The sequence below is a fragment of the Mytilus trossulus genome, chromosome 3 (genome assembly GCF_036588685.1).
Source record: "Mytilus trossulus isolate FHL-02 chromosome 3, PNRI_Mtr1.1.1.hap1, whole genome shotgun sequence".
Classification (NCBI taxonomy): Eukaryota; Metazoa; Mollusca; class Bivalvia; order Mytilida; family Mytilidae; genus Mytilus; species Mytilus trossulus.
Window position 1 is genome coordinate 10,219,326 of NC_086375.1, and position 20,572 is coordinate 10,239,897.

Sequence of the window (20,572 nt, forward strand, 5' to 3'; positions counted from 1 at the left end):
TGCAATTTCACTATGAACAAACAATTAAAAATGTCTTGCATGTTGATATTTTAACTGATTTGATAAAACATTGGGAATAGCGAACCTTTTTCACGGCTGCATATGAAATAAAAATGGCAAATCATGTTGCACAAAAATAACCCTTTACCACCCTCAACAATAGGTGTCTGATTACAGAAGTGTTTAAACAAAACACTACTTTGAAATTTTGGTAACAGTATTGAATGAATACAAGTTATGATTCTAAATTATGGCACCAATTTTCCTGGGGTGTGAGAAACAATGTTTTTGTGCATATTTGTTTTCATGATTTTGTGGAAGTTCACATTAATGCCAATTAAAAAAATGTACTTTTTTGAATGTTTAAATTTGTGAAAATCAGTGTCTACGAAATGCTGATCAATCCACAGTATGTAAATTTGCCTTTCAAATACACACAAATTCTGAATTCTTTTTTGCAAGATATAGTACAAATTTTGAATCCAAATATATATTAATTTTTCAGAATACATGATTTAGAAACCTTACAAGAAATAGCTACAATAGAGGCCCATGACCAGGAGGTGTTGTGTTTACAGTATAGTAACTTTAAATTAGGTAATTATATAGCCTTGTAGATTTATGGGTTGGATTGTGTATTATTAAATGTGATCTCAAGTTTGATATAGGCATTACATATACAAATAGGTCTACCATTAAAAGAGGGTGAATACCTTTTAGTGTTAACCTGTTATTGCCCTTTTCAAGGTGTTGTTAACTGTTATCTGAGATCAATTTAAGCTGTTTTCAACCCACTTTTGTTAACTGTTATCAGCATTTTTGCATTTTCAAGGTGTTGTTAACATGTTAAGGGATCCCCTGCCCCTCTTAAAACTTTCTATTTATTTCAAACATCTTACATCACAATAATGTGATAGTGGTCACACCAAAAAAGGATAGGTTTGATGTTAGTGTAATTCTTATATATCATGTATATAGTGGTCAAACTTATGTAAAATGTGACCTGAAAATCATACCCCAAAATTAGCATGCAAAAGCATTTTTCCAGCTGTTGAACCAACATCAGTGAAATATCACCAATTACAATTTATGAATTAGATGCTAGACTTTAATTCTGTTCTTCATTTTCTCTTTTGCTGGTAGGTGTTTGGTGATTTGCTGAAGAGCATATACCTACATAAAGATCAAAATGAACCATGACCCTGACTTAAGAAGTACTCATGATATCCATTAATAAATGCTACCTTTATCTGCCAAAAAAAAATCAATAAATTGCATATAATACTTGGAAAGTCTACCTATAAATTCTATCATTCAGTGTTTTTGTTTTTCAGGTCCAAAGTTGTTGGCAACCAGCAGTAGGGACAGAATGCTACATGTATTTGATGTAGAACAGAATTATAAACTGTTACAGACCCTAGATGATCATTCATCATCAATAACTGCTGTCAGATTTACTCAGACGGAGAAACAATTAAAGATGCTCAGTTGTGGAGCAGACAAATCACTACTCTTTAGAAATGCTCAAATGGTGAGTAAAATATTCTGACTTGTTGTTGAGAAAACTTATCTTTACTCTTTCAACTACTGAAATCATCAATTGGTGTGTAAAAATGTTCTGATAGCTGCTGTGGATTGTAAACACTTTACTCTTTAGAAATGATGAATCATGAGTAATAATGTTCTGTCAGTTGCAGAGTAAATAAATGTTTACATTTCAAACATACTCAAATGGTTAGTAAATTGTTCTGGCAGTAAATATAAATTCTTTAGACATGCTCATATAGTGAGGAATAAAGTTCTTACAATTCTTTTAAAATTACAACTCATATGGTATAAGACTACTGTAAAAACGGACATTATTTTGACCCTTTATGTACTTTTCTTATTATTCTGGTCCACCTTATCTAATTGAATTAACATTCACTGTTTGTTGTTTTTATATGACTTAATGCACATTATGTAAATCATTCAATGTGGAATTTATAATAGGAAACTTACTGTCCACAAATAAAACCCACTCTACCTGTTATGTATGTTACAGGAATACATACAATAACCCATTTGTAATTTTTCACTATTATATTTTTACAGGATCCAGACCTACAGTTCACTTTAGACCAACATCTGGTGGGTAAAACAACAATCTATGATATGGTTATTGACCCCACAGAGAAATTTGCTGCTACAGCCTGTCAGGATAGGAATATAAGGTAAGGCCTGAAATAAAATATTGTTTGTTTCTCAATCCTGCCAGACGCTGAAAAAATGGTCCGACTCTTGTCAAAACTAAGCCAAATATTATGTTATATATTTCTGATTTTCAGGCTTGTTGGAACGACCGATATTTTTCCAGCTTTTTGCAGAAAAAAAATTATTTTCCTACCAACCTACACACTTGGTTTGGCAGGGTTGGGATTGGGGAAACAAAGAATATATAAATTTAGGCCTAAGGTGGGATAAAAACTCAGAAAAAAACAAAATACATATCAAAAATACTGATCAAAATTACAAACTTGATCTGCAATTTATTTGATTTTTCAACTTCATACCAAAATCAGCTTGATTTCTGATGGCAAAAATACAATTGCTGTATTTCATAAGGGTATTTGGAAAAAATGTTCTTCATTGGCCATTGATTCAGGTCGTAGCCAGGAATTTCCAAAGGGGGTTTCGTTGGACTCACAAACTCGACTTTAACAGTCACAATTTGAACAAAACATTGACTTAAACAGTGCTTATTTGTTTTCAAGGGGGGGGGGGGTCGTCCGAACCCCCCTTGGCTACGGGTATGTGATCAATGGATTGGTGATTGCTTTACACTTTTTGGCCATTAAGTGGTGAGGCATAATTTTATCAACCTATGAAAATATTTCAGTATATTTCAAACACATTCTGTTATACATTTATTGGCCATAAGAAGAAAAGGGTTATAGAAAGATACTCGAGCAGGTAAAAGACACCATTGAAGATTCCAAAAAAGAGCAGGCTAATGCTGCTACTAGGCAACACTGGTACCCGCAAAGTGGAAGGGATTAATATGAGTTGCAATAATTTGTTTCCCAATCCACTATTAATAAATACTTTTAAACTAAATGAATAAGAGTAAGTATGGCCAGGAAGATAGTGTCCTAATTATAATGATTTTATTTATCAGGATATATTCAATAAAGACCTCCAAACAGAGGAAGAATTACAAAGGAACCATTGGAGATGATGGTGTCCTAATGAAGTTATCATTAGATCCCTCAGGAACTTATTTTGCCACTAGTTGTACGGTTGATAAGAGTATCACCATTATTGACTATGCCACGGGAGAAATCCAAGCCTCCATGATCGGACATGCAGAAACTATCAGCAGTATAAAGTTCACCAACAATCTCAAACATCTGATTTCTGTATCAGCTGATGGGTAAGTATTCATTTATTGGATGTACAGTGTAACCTGCCGTATTCAACACCTCAGTATTCAAACATCCTGCTTTAACCGTTACATTTTGATGGTCCCAAAATATACATATTTGCAGAAAAAAGCTGAGTATTCTGCTATGCCTCAGGAGAAATTCAATGCTGTACACAAGAATTTCTGTTGGATTTTGGCTACAAATATTTATATGAATAATGGCTGATTTAAAATTCTTTATATTGTAGATTGATTATTTTTATTGGGATACCATTTATTGGTTTTTATGTTAACTTTGGTATAACTGTTAAATCAATTTTCCCACAATTCCTATAAATTTGAACCTATGAAATAAATGAATCCAGAGTATATGGCAAATACCTTAAAATCAGTAATTATGGCAATTACCTTATGAATTCATAATGATGTTGTAATTACTTCTTTTGTACAGCATTTTTCCATCTGACATGTACTTTTCTACATTGGTCAGAGGTATAGGGGGAGGGTTGAGATCTCAAAAACATGTTTAACCCCGCCGCATTTTTGCGCCTGTCCCAAGTGAGGAGCCTCTGGCCTTTGTTAGTCTTGTATTATTTTGATTTTAGTTTCCTGTGTACAATTTGGAAATTAGTATAGCGTTCATTATCACTGAACTAGTATATAAATGTTTAGGGGCCAGCTGAAGGACGGCTCCGGGTGCGGGAATTTGTCGCTACATTGAAGACCTGTTGGTGACCTTCTGCTGTTGTTTTTTTATTTGGTCGGGTTGTTGTCTCTTTGACACATTCCCCATTTCGATTCTCAATTTTATAAAATAGAAAATTTCTATAAATAGTTAATTTCTATCTAGGTGTATATTTGTATGGAGATTACCGCCAGAGATGACGAACATGATGCAGAACAGATTACAGGACCTGGGTAACATGTATCAGGAGGCTGAAGTAGCAACTAACAACAACAATAATGAAACGTAAGAATGTAGCTCATATATTCTGTATTTAAATTTTGAGAAATTTATTTGCTCACCAAAGAACAAACATGTCAGGCCTTGTTTCTTAAAAATTTGGGGCACCATTATCATACTTAGACTCAGAAATCAACTGATCAAATTAGGGCTGTTCCAATAAAACATACATGGTACCCAGGGAAGGCACTTTGAAACTGAGTGACCACCCATAGAAGCCATTTAGAATCCTGCTTAACTTTTAACCTGTTCAACACAATATTTCAAATCCACCCATAGTGGCAAATTTAAGTTGCCTTCCCTTGGTCCCATGAATGTTTTTATGGAACAGCCCTTTCTGGATTTGGTGTTTTGAGCACAAAATTTGCACTCCTAGTACTGAGAAATGTTTCGTGACCAGAAGGCCAGGGATCAGCAAAGTGTTTTTTTTGCAAAGGTTAAGCTTATTTTTACAGTTGAAAAATATCTATTTAATTTAAAACTTTTTGCAACACTCTGAAATTCATAAAATGTATGGATCTTAAATTTTTGGCCAAAAAAAAAATAATATCAAAATTAGTAAATAAGAAATATTATCCGAGCTTATCTCATATATTTCAAAAATTAAGGTTTATTCTGATTGAAAATCAAAAGTAACGCTGGAAATCAAAGTCTTGCAAAAAATTCAAGGACAGAGGAGCACCACCCTTAGATAGCTTATTTTGATACCTATAAGTGAATCTGTAATAAAAATAGGCTCAACTAAAAATGAACAATGGAAGATAACTCAATTTTAAAAAATATGTGTTTAAAATTTAATGCAATTAAATGATTGATTTTAAGTTTACATTGTATATATTTAGTAGCAGCAAAATTGAACACCTGTATCATTTGGTATAAAAAAAAATCCATTCTCATATTTTCAGTGCTAAACCAAGTATACCTGCACCAGGAGATTCAGAGTTTAAAACTCCTAGTAAGATATTAGCTGAGCTGAATGAATACAACCAAAAGCAGCAGCAGCAACCTACCAAACAACATCCAGAACAACAGAAAGCTAAAGCTCCGTTAGACTACAGATTTAGTATTGGACAATTACCTAAATGGGCGAAAAACAAGGTAAATAGTTATATTTGGGTGAAACTTCAGGATCTTCTCTACAATACTCAATTTTAGAAACTAATGCATTCTTGGAAATATTGTCAAACATGTATCCTTGTCATTAGCTAAAGACATCAAATGTAAATTCAAACAATAGCTTGACTTTTTATTTTTGGGTCTGAACAATGAAAATACCCATTGTCCTTTAGATTCTGAAAAGGTGAAATTGTTTGACAGGGGAAAGTTTGGTATAACTGATGAAACATTTAAAAATGTCTAGCAAAGTGTAACTTAAATCAGAATATGCCATGTCAGAAAGAATGTATTTAGAGATAGTCCATAGATAATATGAAGAAATTAGCATGGAAAACAAATCTGTTGTTCTTACAAGGCAATTGTATAAATATTTGTATATTTAAAACACTTTACAATAATTTTAAAAACCAAAATTAGACCCAACAAATATTTTCAATTAGTATTAAATTATTTACAGTTTGGAAATGAGAAATCCAAAAGTCCTGAGCAGACCTCTGGTCAGCCAAAGGGAAGATGGGCTGAGAGATCAGAACAGAAAACTATACTAGCACAGATTGATGGAAAGAAGGTGGAAATTAATACTAAAATTGGTGAGTCTTACTTTTATTATACCCACTGTTTTTGTGCAGCTGTTGCTTTTAAGAAATTTTGTTACCATGAATTAATTGTTATTTTCAAAACCATTTATGTTGATATATGTAAACCGCAAATTTAAATGTTCATTGAATTATAAATTAGCTATAAGCTTGTATGCCCACTTTGGCAAAACCAAATAATGAAATATCAAAGAACACTATTTTTCCTCAATGGACAATAAAAATGGGTACCATTGAAAATAAATGAATTCAAAGTATTCTATGATGAAAAATTATAGCTGGCCTTTCTTGTGCACTTTTACTTTAATCTTATAGACTGGTAACAGGTTTATTTTTATGCCCCATTTATTATGCCCATTTATAGGCATTATGTTTTTTTTATCTGTTCGACTATTTGTCTGTGCTTTCATTCGTTCATTCATCAATCTTTCCTGCTTCAGGTTTAAGTTTTTAATTGAGGTAGTTTTTGATGAAGTTGAAGTTCAATTTACTTGAAACTTAGAACACATGTTCCCTGTGATATCATCTTTCTAATTTTAATGCATAAGTAGAGTTTTTATCCCAATTTCACTGTCCACTGAACTTAGAAAATTATAGTGCAAGTGGGGCATCTGCGTACTATAGACACATTCTTGTTTGTGATGGTTTGTTGTTACTTAGTATTTTTTATGGTTCTTTGTCTTATTTTACCCTCTCAAACCAAGTTGGGGGAATAAGGGAGGGTGTATAGGAATCAACATGTTTGTCATGTCCAGACCAACTTCTTATCCTATGTAATTGATTCTCTTTACATAAATGATTTTTATAATCCCGCTTTAAAAAAAGTAGAGTATGTCCATCCATCCATTCATTTGTCAGTTTGTTGGTCTGTCCCATGAATATTTTTCATCGCATCTTTCTCAGGAACTATAGTACAAGGATTTCTGAAATTTTGTTTTAGAGTTTAAATAAGTCCGCTATACTGTGTAATGCGTTTCCAGATTCATCACTCAGCATCTTCCTGTTTACCTTAAACTTTTTGCAGGCAGGGGTATCGTTTGTGAGCAGTAGCTCACAGATTCACTTATTTGAATTATAATTAGTTTTTCCAGAATTTGCCCGTTTCAACTTACAAATTTTGGTCCTTGACAAAACCAACATTGTCATCACAGTTCTGGTACATGAAGCTTTGTACATTGTGAGATCCTAATATATAGATGTGCATGTTGAATTGGATACAAGTTACAGGATACCATTTCAATATAATTACATTAGATGTATGTTTCATTATAATACTTTATTCTGATTGGCTATCGTGCACATCGTGTGTTATTCATTAAGCAATTGCATCACTCAATAAAACTTTTCATTCATGATAACACGTGGTCCCACAATAAATTGCACAGGTGAATTAAATAAACAAGTTATAAAATTCGTGTTTTCATGATTATAGCTAAAAAATGTAATTATAAGAATTGAATGCTTCTTTTTGTAACTTCATAGGGTTGTAAAAGCTTGGACTGTGTGCACATTTTTAGTATGAAGTGTTCTGTTCTTCATACAAAATGTACTTTGGTCAACGCTTTTACACTCCAATGAAGTTTCAAAAAGAAGCATTCAATTTTTAATGAGTAACCACAAATGAAGATGAAGTCCCTTAATAAATATGCCATCTTTTAAATGGGATATTGTACCCAATTGGTCACAGTATGATAACAATGAGCTTTAAAGCTCATGTGAGTCATTTCCCAAAAAATGTTTGTATCTTCATACATATGGTTAAAAGTTAATAACAAATGTAGAGAAAAGGAAACAGAGTGTCAGTAACTTTGATATGTTAATGCCACTTATAAGTATCGCTTTTGGCCTATTTCGTGGCAGCCAGTTTTTATTGGGGGAGGAAGCTGGAGTGCCCTGAGAAAACCACTGACCTTCTATAGGAAAAATGACAATCCTAGTCAATTAAGATTGGAATCAAGTGCACCCTCACGAGTGGGGTTTAAACTTACAACCTCAGTGTTGACTGGTTAGTGATTACAGTAGTAACTACTTAAACCATTCGGCCACCGTAGATCCATATAGAAACCATCAGTCAAACTTGTAATAAAAAATCTGATATATTAGAGATTTTTTCATTTGGAAAATTGGCTTAGTTATTTATTCAGTCTGTTGTTAAGTTGTGTGGGTTTTTTTAACATTTATATGTATTAATAGGGTCTAAAGTATTTGAATCCTTGTCTGTGTAATCAAACTGAAAAAAACTGAGGTTGCAAGTTAAAAATCCGCACCAGGCAGGTGAGCTGAACTTTAATCTTTATTGACTTTGATCATGTGAAGGTCAATTGTCACTCAGGGTACTCCAGTTTCACCCACAATAAAAACTGAGACCCATGGAATAGCACAAATGTCCTGAAAGTGGCATAAAACACCAATCAATATAGAGTGTAAAATATGTGTACTACTTTTCTGTTGCAATGCTTTAGAATGGGGACATAAAGTTGGACCCCCCCTAAAAATTGCTGGATTTGCCCTGTTTTGATCAAGTTATACCTGTGTTATTAAACCTTACACAGGGTTGATGTTCTAACTGGTGAATAACTTGACATTATATGACCTTTTTTTCTGCTGAAGATATAATTCTTATAGTCCTGAGATATTAAGGTTGAAATCTTACTGTGTTTATTTAGGTTAATTAAGTATATCTGTTAGAATTTATGTAAAATGATTATATAAAACACATTGAACATTCTAAATGACAATTTAGGAGTCTGTTTCTCACCTATGGCGAGGGATTATTCTCGCTTCAAAACGTAATTGGATAAACCGTATTCCCCATGATGTTAATCTCTTAATTTGTCAGCTCAAGTATGATTAAACCTAACAAATAAAACTTGTTAAATACTTAAAGGATTAAAGTTAATCCAAGTTAATCCCAAGTCATTAACTGTACAGCCATCTGTCTGTTGATTATGTTTACTGTTCAATAAAGTAGGTTAAAAATTTACGACGTTAGAATTTGGTCCGAAATAAAAGAAGTTCTAATTTTTTGCTATAAAAGTTTTAGTGTTAAATACAGAAGCTCACAAACTTTCCCTAATCCACCATTGTTTCAAGTGTTTAAAAGAGGCTCTTTAACCACTTTTGAAAATGTCTCGGAATATTAAACAGCTTGACTTTTTACACGGTTTTATAATGCCTCATGAAGTAGTCATGATCTACAAGTATTTAGATATTTGGTTTAAGGGGGTCTCATTGGGGGGTACCGATCCCGGATCCCGCTTACTGTTTTGTTAGATTCCTGTATCCCGCTTACACTATGTGCGTAAGCAATTCTCATTTTTTTGTCATTTCCCGGGTCCCGCAAGACCTCATTTCCCGTTTTCACGACACAATAATTTGACTTTCACGTTTCACGCTTACGAAAAATCGGCAATCCCGCATCACGCTTAGACCCCAATGAGACCCACGATTAACAATTCTGGAAGAATTTCAAAATTGATGTCATCAAAATTTACATGTATAGCCCTTATAGCTATTTAAGCAAAATTAAGCTTCACCAAATTCTTGTTCCATGATAAAGATTTTTTTTTTTATGGCATTGAAGCTTAAATACTTAAACAAAGTTTTTGTATTGGAAACTTCTTATACAGTATTTTTTAATGGATTGAAATTGAATTCAAACATTTTATTCTTTTTTTATTCTCCTGTACAATTGTTGCCAGATATGTATGAAATTTATAACAAAATAGTTCCAAAATCTAGATTATTCAACTATTGATAAAAGAGTTATGTCCCTTGGAAATATTAGTTTTTTATATATAATGGCATTGTGAGCACTCTCAAGTCTACATTTCTTCTAGACTCGTCATGATGTTTAATTCAAAATGTCTTGGAAGAGTCAGAATTGTTTTGGTGATTTATTATTTTTTAAGTCACTTTGAAATGTAATTTATATAAAATTGAATGTAAGCACTCTCATACCTTAATTTTTTATAAAAGTTTAATTAAGTTAATAGAAAATGCTGTTATCAGTAAGGTCACAGAAGAGAGCAGTCCAACTATTTCAAATAAAGTTATTCCTCTTGGAAATACAACATTTACGGAAAATAACAATATTTTGGATCTTGATTAAGCCTACATTTTTTGTAAGATATTAAAAAGTAAAATTAATTTTGTTAGTTACTAGTATTTCCTTTTATATGTGATATTTGCAACACATGAAAATTTGATTGCTGTTTTTATAACCCATCATGTAGATGTTTTGTCATTTGTGAATAATACCAAATGAGGCTGATTCTGCTTCTAACCTTGCTGATAGCATTGAATGATGGGAAATACATGTTATTAAAATGTCAAACTTAAAAGCGTCACATTACTAGTCAATGTAATTAAATGGATGTATGTGTAATGACTCAGGAAGTTTTACCTTTTCTCTTTTGGTATTTTTCACTACTACAAATCCTGTGCAAAATTTGTGTTCAAAATATTGAATAATTATCCTGGATATGCATGAAGTATTTATCACTGGACATGTTAATCAAATTGTCAATCTATATTACTTTTAAAAAAAAATTCAGAATAAAAACAATTTCAAAGGTTATTGCAGAAGTGCTTTGAATTTTTTAATGTGTGCGGTTCCTTATTTAACTTTTTTGTATTTACAAAGCAAGGAAAATATTAATTAAGGTGTTTAATACTTGACTTATTCTATGTGTATCTAAATAAAATGCAGGAAACGTACAAATAATATAACAGTGGATACTATATAGAGAAGAAAAAAAGAGAAACAAATTTGTTACCATTAAAAGCCATAAACTTACTGTATTTATAAAGTTCATTTGTTGATTTAGAATTTAACAAATGATGTCTTTATTTTGTAATAAAATGCAAAATAACTTCTAACTACCAAAGCAATTTTTTTTATCGGGGAGGAACACTAATTAAGTAAAAGTTAATCTGTGAAATGATCTGTGAAGATTTTCACCTGGACTTTTGATAAGTTGGTCTGATTAAGTAACTTACCTATACAAAGGAGATTTAATTGTAATGGAAATCTTATCTACGGCATGATTGTAAAAAGTCATGAAAGATTGGCAAAAGATACTCGGACTTAAGTTTTATACGAAGTGCAGCTACTTACTTCATTGATAATACTACTGATCAAAGAAATAGTGGAAATAAAAGAATTCCAATCGGATATATAATTAATGACTGAATTAGTACTTCTGTTTTATTTGGAGTTACTTAATACTGACAGGAAAGCATTTGAAAAAAGAAATTGAATTGAAGAGAAAAAGCACCTAAGTAATTGGAATTGACTTTTGCCAGATGTTGATAAAAAGCATGATTTAAAGGAAGAGAGATGTGAATTAATGCACCTCTAGGGAGATTGCTTAAACATAGTTTAAAAAGAGCCAGTAAAAAAGGTGGATAAGTTTTGTAGACATGAAATAGTGAAGAATCAGTGTAATAAGAGATATTAGAGAAATAATAATGGATAAATCTGACTTGGTGTATTTACAAATTCTCTACATTTTAGACCGAAACATACGGAAATTACCACCTGGTGATGATGAAGAGGATGATATCCCCAACATTAGGAGGGAGACCATGGTTATGTCACACCCAGAAAATACCCCAAGGGTAAGTGATTTGTTACTATAACTGAAGAAAAAAATTGAAGCATTTTAGATATTATCATGAATTTGCAAAATTAATTATATTGTGCAATAATGACAATTTGAAGTATTAATAATACTGTGGATTTATAATTCGTTGGATACCATTATTCGTTGATTTTGTGAAACAGGTGAATCACAAATTTGAATATTCCATGAATTACAAATTTTCTATAGGCCAGTTAAAGTTGACTTGGAAAAAAACATGTTGAAATTAGATATCCACGAAATTTGGTATTCATGAAAAATTAATAGTCCACAGTGTATGAGTATGATGGTATAATCAGGACCTTTAGCTGCAGAAAGTAATACAAAAATGTATAATAGAATAGTTTATTACAAAATATTGACAGTTGTCGCTTTGTTTGCATGATAAGCTTAAAGTTTTAAACTTTGAAGCTATTATGTATGACAAAATCCAAAGATATAAGAGGGTTGTATTATGAGGGAACCGTCATGACAAAAATCAGTAAAAAATCTTGCCAAATGTTGTTAATAGTTTTTTTAGGTACATGCCGTTTAAAATGTACACTTTTCTTTATGAAGTTAAAGAATCAACTCATTTTGACATATCAGGTTACATTTTTGCAAAAAAAAAAAGGTAACAGATAATTAGTGAGGGGGATAGGACCTTTATTGGGACGCCGGGATCGGGTGTTTTTAAGCTCGGTATTTCGGGATCTGGAAATCCTTTTTTGGATTTCGGGACGTCGGCATTTACTTTATTTAAATTCGAGACCTCAGGATTTCGTTTTTTTAAGTCCAGGATTTTCGGGATCAGGACTCCTCCTATCCCCCCTCATTAGTTGAGTTCTGAAGAAAAACAATAAATTTTAAGCAATTTGATGCAAATCAGGTAGCAGAAAATGCCTGTCTGATTCCTGACAGTGGGTCCGAGACCACAATTGTCGTCCCTTGATTTTCGTTGTTCACGAATATAGTCCCTAGTGTTAACAGTGGGTTACTTGCCATTTATTTTAATACCCCTTCCAAATTAATTTATCCATGTTTAATGCCTCAAATTGTAAGTAGGGGGGTGAAATTACACTGTAAAAAAATTTGGGTCCAGAATTTTAAAGGAAAGTAGTGATTTGGTCCAGGTGAAAAAGGTTGAAATATAGCACTTCGGACGCTCTCAAAAGATTTCAAGACGCCCTAAAGATAAAATTGTCCATATTTTGAGTTAGAGACAATGAAGTTTTCTATAATTTTGATATAATTTGTCCCAAAAGTAGTACAACACACTGTAAAAGTTTCATTGAGAAAGCGCAGGTGGGATTTTTTTAATTTTCATTTATGTTCTAAAAGAAATGCACTTCGAATTAATTGTGTTCTCGGACCAGTGGGCATTCCAGCCCTCTTATAAATCATTAAAAAAATTATAAAGCCTGGTATTTGATAGTAAATTTTCTTGATGCTAGGAGAAAATTTCTTGACGCTAGGAGAAAATTTAAGTTCATCTTAGCACATTGCTATACTACATTACATAATTTCTACAGTGATAAAAACTATAAATCTTACTTAATTAAAATAAATGATCAAAATGTCTTAAAAGAATTATGCAGTTACCTGCTCATTTCTAGCTCTAAATTTTTCATCGAGACCAATTCAAAGCTAATTAATCTTGTTGGTTTGTAATTTCCTACTTTTGCTTTCAAAACATATCCATGGTGGACTTAAAAAGACCCATTCTGACTGCTTAAAAAACCTTAAAAGACCCATTGTGACCGCTTAAAAAACAGGATACTTAACAGAGTTAAGTCTAGATTTCTGTATATTTTGACAATAAAAAAACCCCAAATAATTGAAAGGTTGTTTTATGCTATGACTAAAAATGGATTAATGTAATTTATTACAGTAGATTTATGTTAAACTTATATTTAAAATCTTTCTATTTCCTAGCGACATCCATCAACAATTATCTGATATTGATACTATGTATCAAGAATAAATTTCTAAAAATTGAATAACAAAATATAGCCTGATTTCAGAAAACAAAAATATAAGAACTTGTTTTGACACAAAAGTAAAAAACTAGATTTAAACAAAAATAATTAACTTGATATGGACGAAAATAAGCAAGCTTGATTTGGACTGAAAGTTAACCACTTGATTTGGACTAAAACAATAAACTTTATTTTGACTGAAATTTAAATGATTTGAAATATTGAATATTAAAAGTAAATGAAAAAATAAATTGTATTTAAATAATGGAAATTTGAAAAGGTAGAAAATGGACTTAACTATTTATTTGAACATGACTTTATAATGTTACTAAAACCTGAAAAAAATTCATAGAAATTAAGAAAGATAACTGTAGTGAGTTATGCTTTTTACTCAGCCTCAGCTAGACCTAAGTAATCAGAAGCATTTCAAATTCAAAAAGGAAATTATATTGATCTATAACTTTTTGACACACTGTCTCATATAAGCCTAATTTATTTTATTGAAGTATATTATTATTTGTATATGGGCTGTAGCTCCTATTGTTAAGTGTAAGTGATTTTTACATGCCGTTCTTAGGTCACAAGACCTAGTAAGAAATATGTGTAATATTCAATTAATTTTTAGATGCTTAACTGTCATAATCTATTCACTCATAACATATCTATCCTCTTATCGTTTACGCTGCATTAAATATTTTTTTATATTGGAATATTTCAAATCTCTGGTAATGCAGACATGTGTAAAACAATGTATGGGAGCTACATGTTAAAAATTCCAAGTAAAATACGAATGTTTTCTGTCAATATTGCAGACAAGTTGTTGACCGTCAGATATAAATTGCCTATTGAATTTAACATTTGATTTGTCGTGGATTAAAGTGCATATTTTATCTGTCAGTAGTGGTTTAAGTGTCATCCTTGTCAATCAATGTCTTTATAAATGGGTTTATACGGATTTACTTATCTGTTTCATAACATCATTGAGTCCGTCAATACCAACGCCTCACTGTCAATGTTTTTCCATAAGTCTTAAACAATGCCTTTTAATATACAAGTTTGTCCTAAACAAATGATAGCTTTAAATTTACACAAATGGCAAAGTTTACACCATATATACTATCTTTAAAACTTTAATATTTAAAATTTTATTCAGATTTATTGTAGTCCTAATAATTTGGTCAACATTTACCTGTATAGATCATTTAAGTAGGTGATACATGTACTGTAAATCCAGAAAATGTTGCAAGGTTTTTATTTTTGTGAATATTGCAACAAGCTAGGTCAATATCGCAATAATAAGAATTTGTAATATGATATTTGTATATAAAAAAGAAGATGTGGTATGATGGCCAATGAAAAAACTATCCACAAAAGACCAAAATGACACAGACATTAACAACTATAGATCACTGAACAGCCTTCAACAATGAGCAAAGCCCATACCGCATAGTCAGCTACAAAAGGCCCTGATAAGACAATGTAAAACAATTCAAACGAGAAAACTAACAGCCTTATTTATGTAAAAAAATGAATGCATGCAAAAATTTCTGAATTACAGTACATTAGGGTCTTTGGCAAGTTCATGGAACAAAGGACAGTTGAAATGTAAAGATTCAAGTTGCATGGAAACAATTGTTTTAGAAAGATGATAGATTACTCTTATCACTTATTTCTTCTCAGTTTTAAATTTGTTTTCAAAGATTGAGGAAAAGTGCTTTTGTTGACACTTGATTTAGTAATTTTTGTAACAAATTCTGTGCACACTTAGTCAAAAAACAATTGACTGTCAGTCAGAAGGCAATAAGGTTCCTATAACAAATCTAGTAGCTTAAATTCATTCAAAATTTATTGAAAAAAGGACATTTATTATCGTTTAAATCCAACAGACTAACAAGAAACACTCATGATTTTGAAATTTATTTTAGGATAATTATTTTTTGTTTAATCTGAAATTTCTTTGACTTGTTTGTAAACATATTGACTTGAATTAAAGGTTATTGTTACCCCTTTCAGTTGACTCAAATTTTTCTACAGAATGTACAGATAAATTCTTCACAACCCCCTCAGTCCAAGATAAAAAAAAAAAAAATAAGTTGAACAAACTACTCAAATTGTGCACATAAACACTTAACCTTATTCCTACCTGAAATAGATGTTTTTATGCCCCACCTACGATAGTAGAGGGGCATTATGTTTTCTGGTCTGTGCGTCTGTTCGTTCGTCCGTCTGTTACACTTCAGGTTAAAGTTTTTGGTCAAGGTAGTTTTTGATGAAGTTGTAGTCCAATCAACTTGAAACTTAGTAAACATGTTCCCTTTGATAAGATCATTTTAATTTTAATGCCAAATTAGAGAATTTATTCCAATTTCACGGTCCAGTAAACATAGAAAATGATAGTGCGAGTGGGGCATCCGTGTACTGTGGACACATTCTTGTTTTAGGAAGTTAAGCAGATATTTTAGGTAGATAGTATAAATTTCATAAGATATTTGATATCACATCATTAGTGAGGAGAATTTTAACTATACCATTATTTTATAATTCTTATCATGACCAATTTAGATAAATAATTGCCATTTACAGAAGATACCAGTTATATTTGATGATGAGAGTAACCAAGGTGAGGACGATGAAGATTTCTTCCCATCATTCCACAGAGAAGATGACAGCCATACCACATGGGACGAGGTTTGTTGACTATTTTATTAAGTTCATTTTATTTAGATTTTTTCATAGAAAAAATGGAGGTTGATCACTGTAAAAAGTTGATTTATTCAGTTTTGAAATAAAATGAATTTTAATAAAAAAAAAATTAAAAAAATGCATAACAGACATTTTTTTTGGACCTTTTGACAATCTGTCATAAATTGAATAATTGGTATAATATAAGTCTATGATGAGAATAGATCGAAATTTGTTCATAAAAAGGGCTTCTGTCATCAACTCCTCATATATTTTGCTTTTGTGAGTAGGACAATTTGGTTACAGTACATCATAGCAGATGTTTCCTTTAAATATGGTGGGATATGTAAGCTTGCTGAATTTAGCTGTTAGGTTGGTTGGTACATCCAAAGAAAATATAAAAAAAAGTACCTGTTCCAAGTCTATAACTAGGTCACTGTGGTATTATATGTTAATGTTTTTGGTGTTTGTGGCCTTTTATTTTTCATGGAAGATCTTTTATAGTTTTTGTTGATAAATTCCCAATCTTTTTAGTCATAGAAAGTGTTAGAGCTTTCCTCATTGCAATAAGGCTTGATCTGTTGTTAAAGATGTGATTTTAATCTGATGGTGGTTTTAATATGTCGGTAGTAACCATCTCATTTACACATAACCCACAGCTAATTTTATTCTGTATAATCATGTTTACCAGTAATATTAAGTAAAGTTATGACCTAGAAAGAAGACAAGTTCATTTTAAAGTATTAAAAAATCTTTAATTTTAGTGGTGCACTTAAAAAATCTTTTAAGTCAATCTGTGAACTTGAAATGTAGTGGTCAGCATGATTTGGTCATTTAAATGTCCTTGAATTTCTGTAATGTGATGCAATATTATTTACAAGTTAAATCCAGTACTATTATAGATTAGTTTTACTGCTTGTAAAAACTGAGATGCAAGCTTTTATTATTGAGATGTTCATAGTTCACTGTCACATTTTGATCTTGAATAAACACATCCCTTTAGTTTTGTACTCAGAGGGTATATACAAATCATCTTATCTGTCTTTCCATCTGTTATGTTTTGTGCCTTGGGCATAACTTTTGTACTGTAGAAATTAATTTTACCAAATACCTGGAAAGGATTGTGCAAGGGTTTCAGTTGGCTATATTGACAGCTCTAGTTAATAGTTATACACTTTCAGAATTGGTTTATAAAAATGCCTCAGATAGTTCAAAAAGATCCTTGGAAACACATATCCTAGTAATCCAAAATAATAACAAGAGGCCCAGAAAAATTATTCAAATACATAAAAAACAAGAATGTGTCCACAGTACAGGATGCCCCACTCGCACTATCATTTTCTATGTTTACTGGACCGTGAAATTGGAATAAATTCTCTAATTTGGCATTAAAAAATGATCTTATCAAAGGAAACATGTATACTAAGTTTCAAGTTGATTGGACTTCAACTTCATCAAAAACTACCTTGACCAAAAACTTTAACCTGAAGTGTAACAGACGGACGAACAAACAGACGGACTGACGGACGGACGAACGAACAGACGGACAAACGAACGGACACACAGACCAGAAAACATAATGCCCCTCTACTATCGTAGGTGGGGCATAAAAACATATTGCTTGCACTTGTCGTAAAAAAAAAAATGAAGATGTTTGTTTTGAATGTTATAGACAACCATTGCAAGAAGTGACAGTATGGATGAGATACAAGACGGAGATGTTATATATCTACCGAGTGAAGATACATCCAGTACTAATGAAAGGTAATTATTGTGTCTCATGCATTACACAAGGAATCAACATCTGTTTTGGGTCCTGTCAGTAAAACAGCATCTCTGACAGGAATCAGGCTTTTTTTTAAAGGAAATAAATATGAGTTACTCCTGTAATCTCATTTAATACAATGTTTTACCATAACCAAAAATGGTTTTATTGGGGTTTAAAAAAGAAAGGAAAAAGGAAAATCACAAAAATACCAAACCAAAATTAAAAACAGAAAGTCCATAATCAAATGGCAAAATCAAACGACAAAATACATCAAATGAATGGACAACAACTGTCATATTTCTGACTTGGTACAGGCATTTACAAATATAGAAAATGGTGGATTGAATCTGGTTTTATAGTGCTAAACCTCTCAAAAACTAGGGATGATTTCAGGTGCTATGAGGAAAAGGGGGATTATTTGCTGTTCATGCCTGAGTTTCTTGAAAAACTAAGCTATCAACGATGTACTGCCATTTTCAGGAACAACCGTGGTAAATGTCTTCCATAAACAACTCTCTGAAATGCTGGATTGGGTTTATATTTTAATGTGGTTTACATATAAGTTAAATTTTTGTTAATACTTGATTTCATGTTTATTTTCTATTTGATTACACTTTGTCAGTAAAGATAAAGTTCAAATCCAAAATTTCAAGACTCTTACCAAAATTTCTCCATGTACATAAGATATCGTCAAACACACACAAATACATGTATCTATCTGGCCCGTAGCCAGGAATTTCCAAGGGGGGGGGGGGGGGGGGGTTCGTTGGACTCACTAACTTGACTTTAACAGTCACAATTCAAACAGAACATTGAGTTTAACAGTGCTTATTTGCTTTCATGGGGGGGTTCGTCCGAACCCTCCGAACCCCCCTGGCTACAGGTATGTCTATTACACATTATTTAAATATAATTCTAACAGTTATATTCTGAAAGATATATTTTGTCTACTTTTCATTGTAGTGCTTTCACAATATATCCTGGATTAGGAGAGAACAGGAGACGTAGTCTGACTAACAAGAGTCAAGATGCAGGTAAATCAGAAAATATGACCTCAATGAGGCCACACAATATAATCCTTAGTTTTTGTTGAACCTGTGACTTTTGTCTAAGAAAGCTTGACATAGGGATAGTGATCCGGTGGCAGAGGTGTTTGCTCACTATTCAAATGCTATATGTTTTAGAAGGTGGAAGACCTGTATGCTTCATACTTTGTAGATATATTCGTTATGTTACGAACCTTTCGTCTGACACATAACCATTTTCCTTAACCTCATTTTCATGATTCAGTGACTTTTTGAAAAATAAGTTAAGATTTTTGTAATGTTAGTTTCTCTCTTATGAGAGATTGGATATTAACTGTAATATGCCAGTCAGACAGTTTTCACTTGACCTTGATCTGATTTCATGGATCAATGAACAAAGTAAAGTTTTGGAATTGTAAATTTATTAAGAACCTCAAAGAGAGGGGTTTTTTTCCAGGTTAAAACTTCCTAGTATTACTTTATGCATGTAAATGTAATTCACAGAACAAGTATTTCCAAAACTTGCACTTGATTCAGTACAAATGTAAGAAGTACTTAGATATTGACTGTGAATTTTATTAATTTCAGAATCAGACATGACAGATCCTGTATCATTAGAAGACATCGATAATGAAAATGATAATGATTCATTCCCATCAAACCCAGTTACTCCCTCAGATGAAGGATTTCAGAAAACACAGAACAGGGTAGGTAACTCTATTTAAGCTAAGCAACACATCCAGATTCTATACAAATCCAGAACCATATTTAATGAATGTATCAAAGACACAAAGTCAGTAACATCCAATCACACTTCAACACTTCATATACAGCTTAACAGAACAGTAACATTTTTTTAGACCTACTCTCACATTAATTCAAAAGCCATTAGAAAAAAATCTGAATATGCTATGTAATTTTTCATTCAAATTAGGTCACACCATCAGAGGAATGATACTTTAAAAAACACAATGAGTATATAACTATTCAATTAGCATCAACGATATACTCTCACAAGGTTACTTCAGAGAGATGCTACCTGATCAGGGGAGGATTCAGCCAATTTAAAAGGGGGTCCCAACCACGGACACAGGGGGTTCCAACTATATGTCCCCATTCATGTGCCTTGATCAGCCCCCAAAAAAGAGGGTTCCAACCCCCAGACCACGCCCCTTTCCTGGATCCCCCAATGCTGATAATTTAGAACAGGAAAAATCTTCTGTCAAATACAGCTTTATACCAGAAAATTAAGTATTATAGATAGATCTACATTTTAGTTGAATGAAGGATTCAAGGAAAAAACAAAACTAATTAGAAGGTATTCTGTTTTCAACCACTGCCGTACTGAATTAAAGTAACATACTTCAATATCAAAAACACCATGCACTAGCCTCTATCATAAATCTCTATTGTGA

The 20,572-nt window shown here is 32.0% G+C and overlaps 1 protein-coding gene across 1 annotated transcript in view; it reads left to right on the forward strand.

The window, feature by feature from the left end:
• Window positions 1-20,572, forward strand: part of LOC134710128 (mitogen-activated protein kinase-binding protein 1-like) — a 65,368-nt gene that overhangs the window by 29,721 nt on the left and 15,075 nt on the right. Inside the window, exons 14-25 of the mRNA XM_063570336.1 lie at window positions 506-597; window positions 1,335-1,531; window positions 2,095-2,213; window positions 3,158-3,412; window positions 4,254-4,373; window positions 5,273-5,465; window positions 5,941-6,073; window positions 11,598-11,701; window positions 16,266-16,370; window positions 18,037-18,128; window positions 19,096-19,166; window positions 19,746-19,864. Coding sequence (XP_063426406.1) covers window positions 506-597; window positions 1,335-1,531; window positions 2,095-2,213; window positions 3,158-3,412; window positions 4,254-4,373; window positions 5,273-5,465; window positions 5,941-6,073; window positions 11,598-11,701; window positions 16,266-16,370; window positions 18,037-18,128; window positions 19,096-19,166; window positions 19,746-19,864 — 1,600 coding nt within the window. The remainder of the gene's footprint in view (window positions 1-505; window positions 598-1,334; window positions 1,532-2,094; window positions 2,214-3,157; window positions 3,413-4,253; window positions 4,374-5,272; window positions 5,466-5,940; window positions 6,074-11,597; window positions 11,702-16,265; window positions 16,371-18,036; window positions 18,129-19,095; window positions 19,167-19,745; window positions 19,865-20,572) is intronic.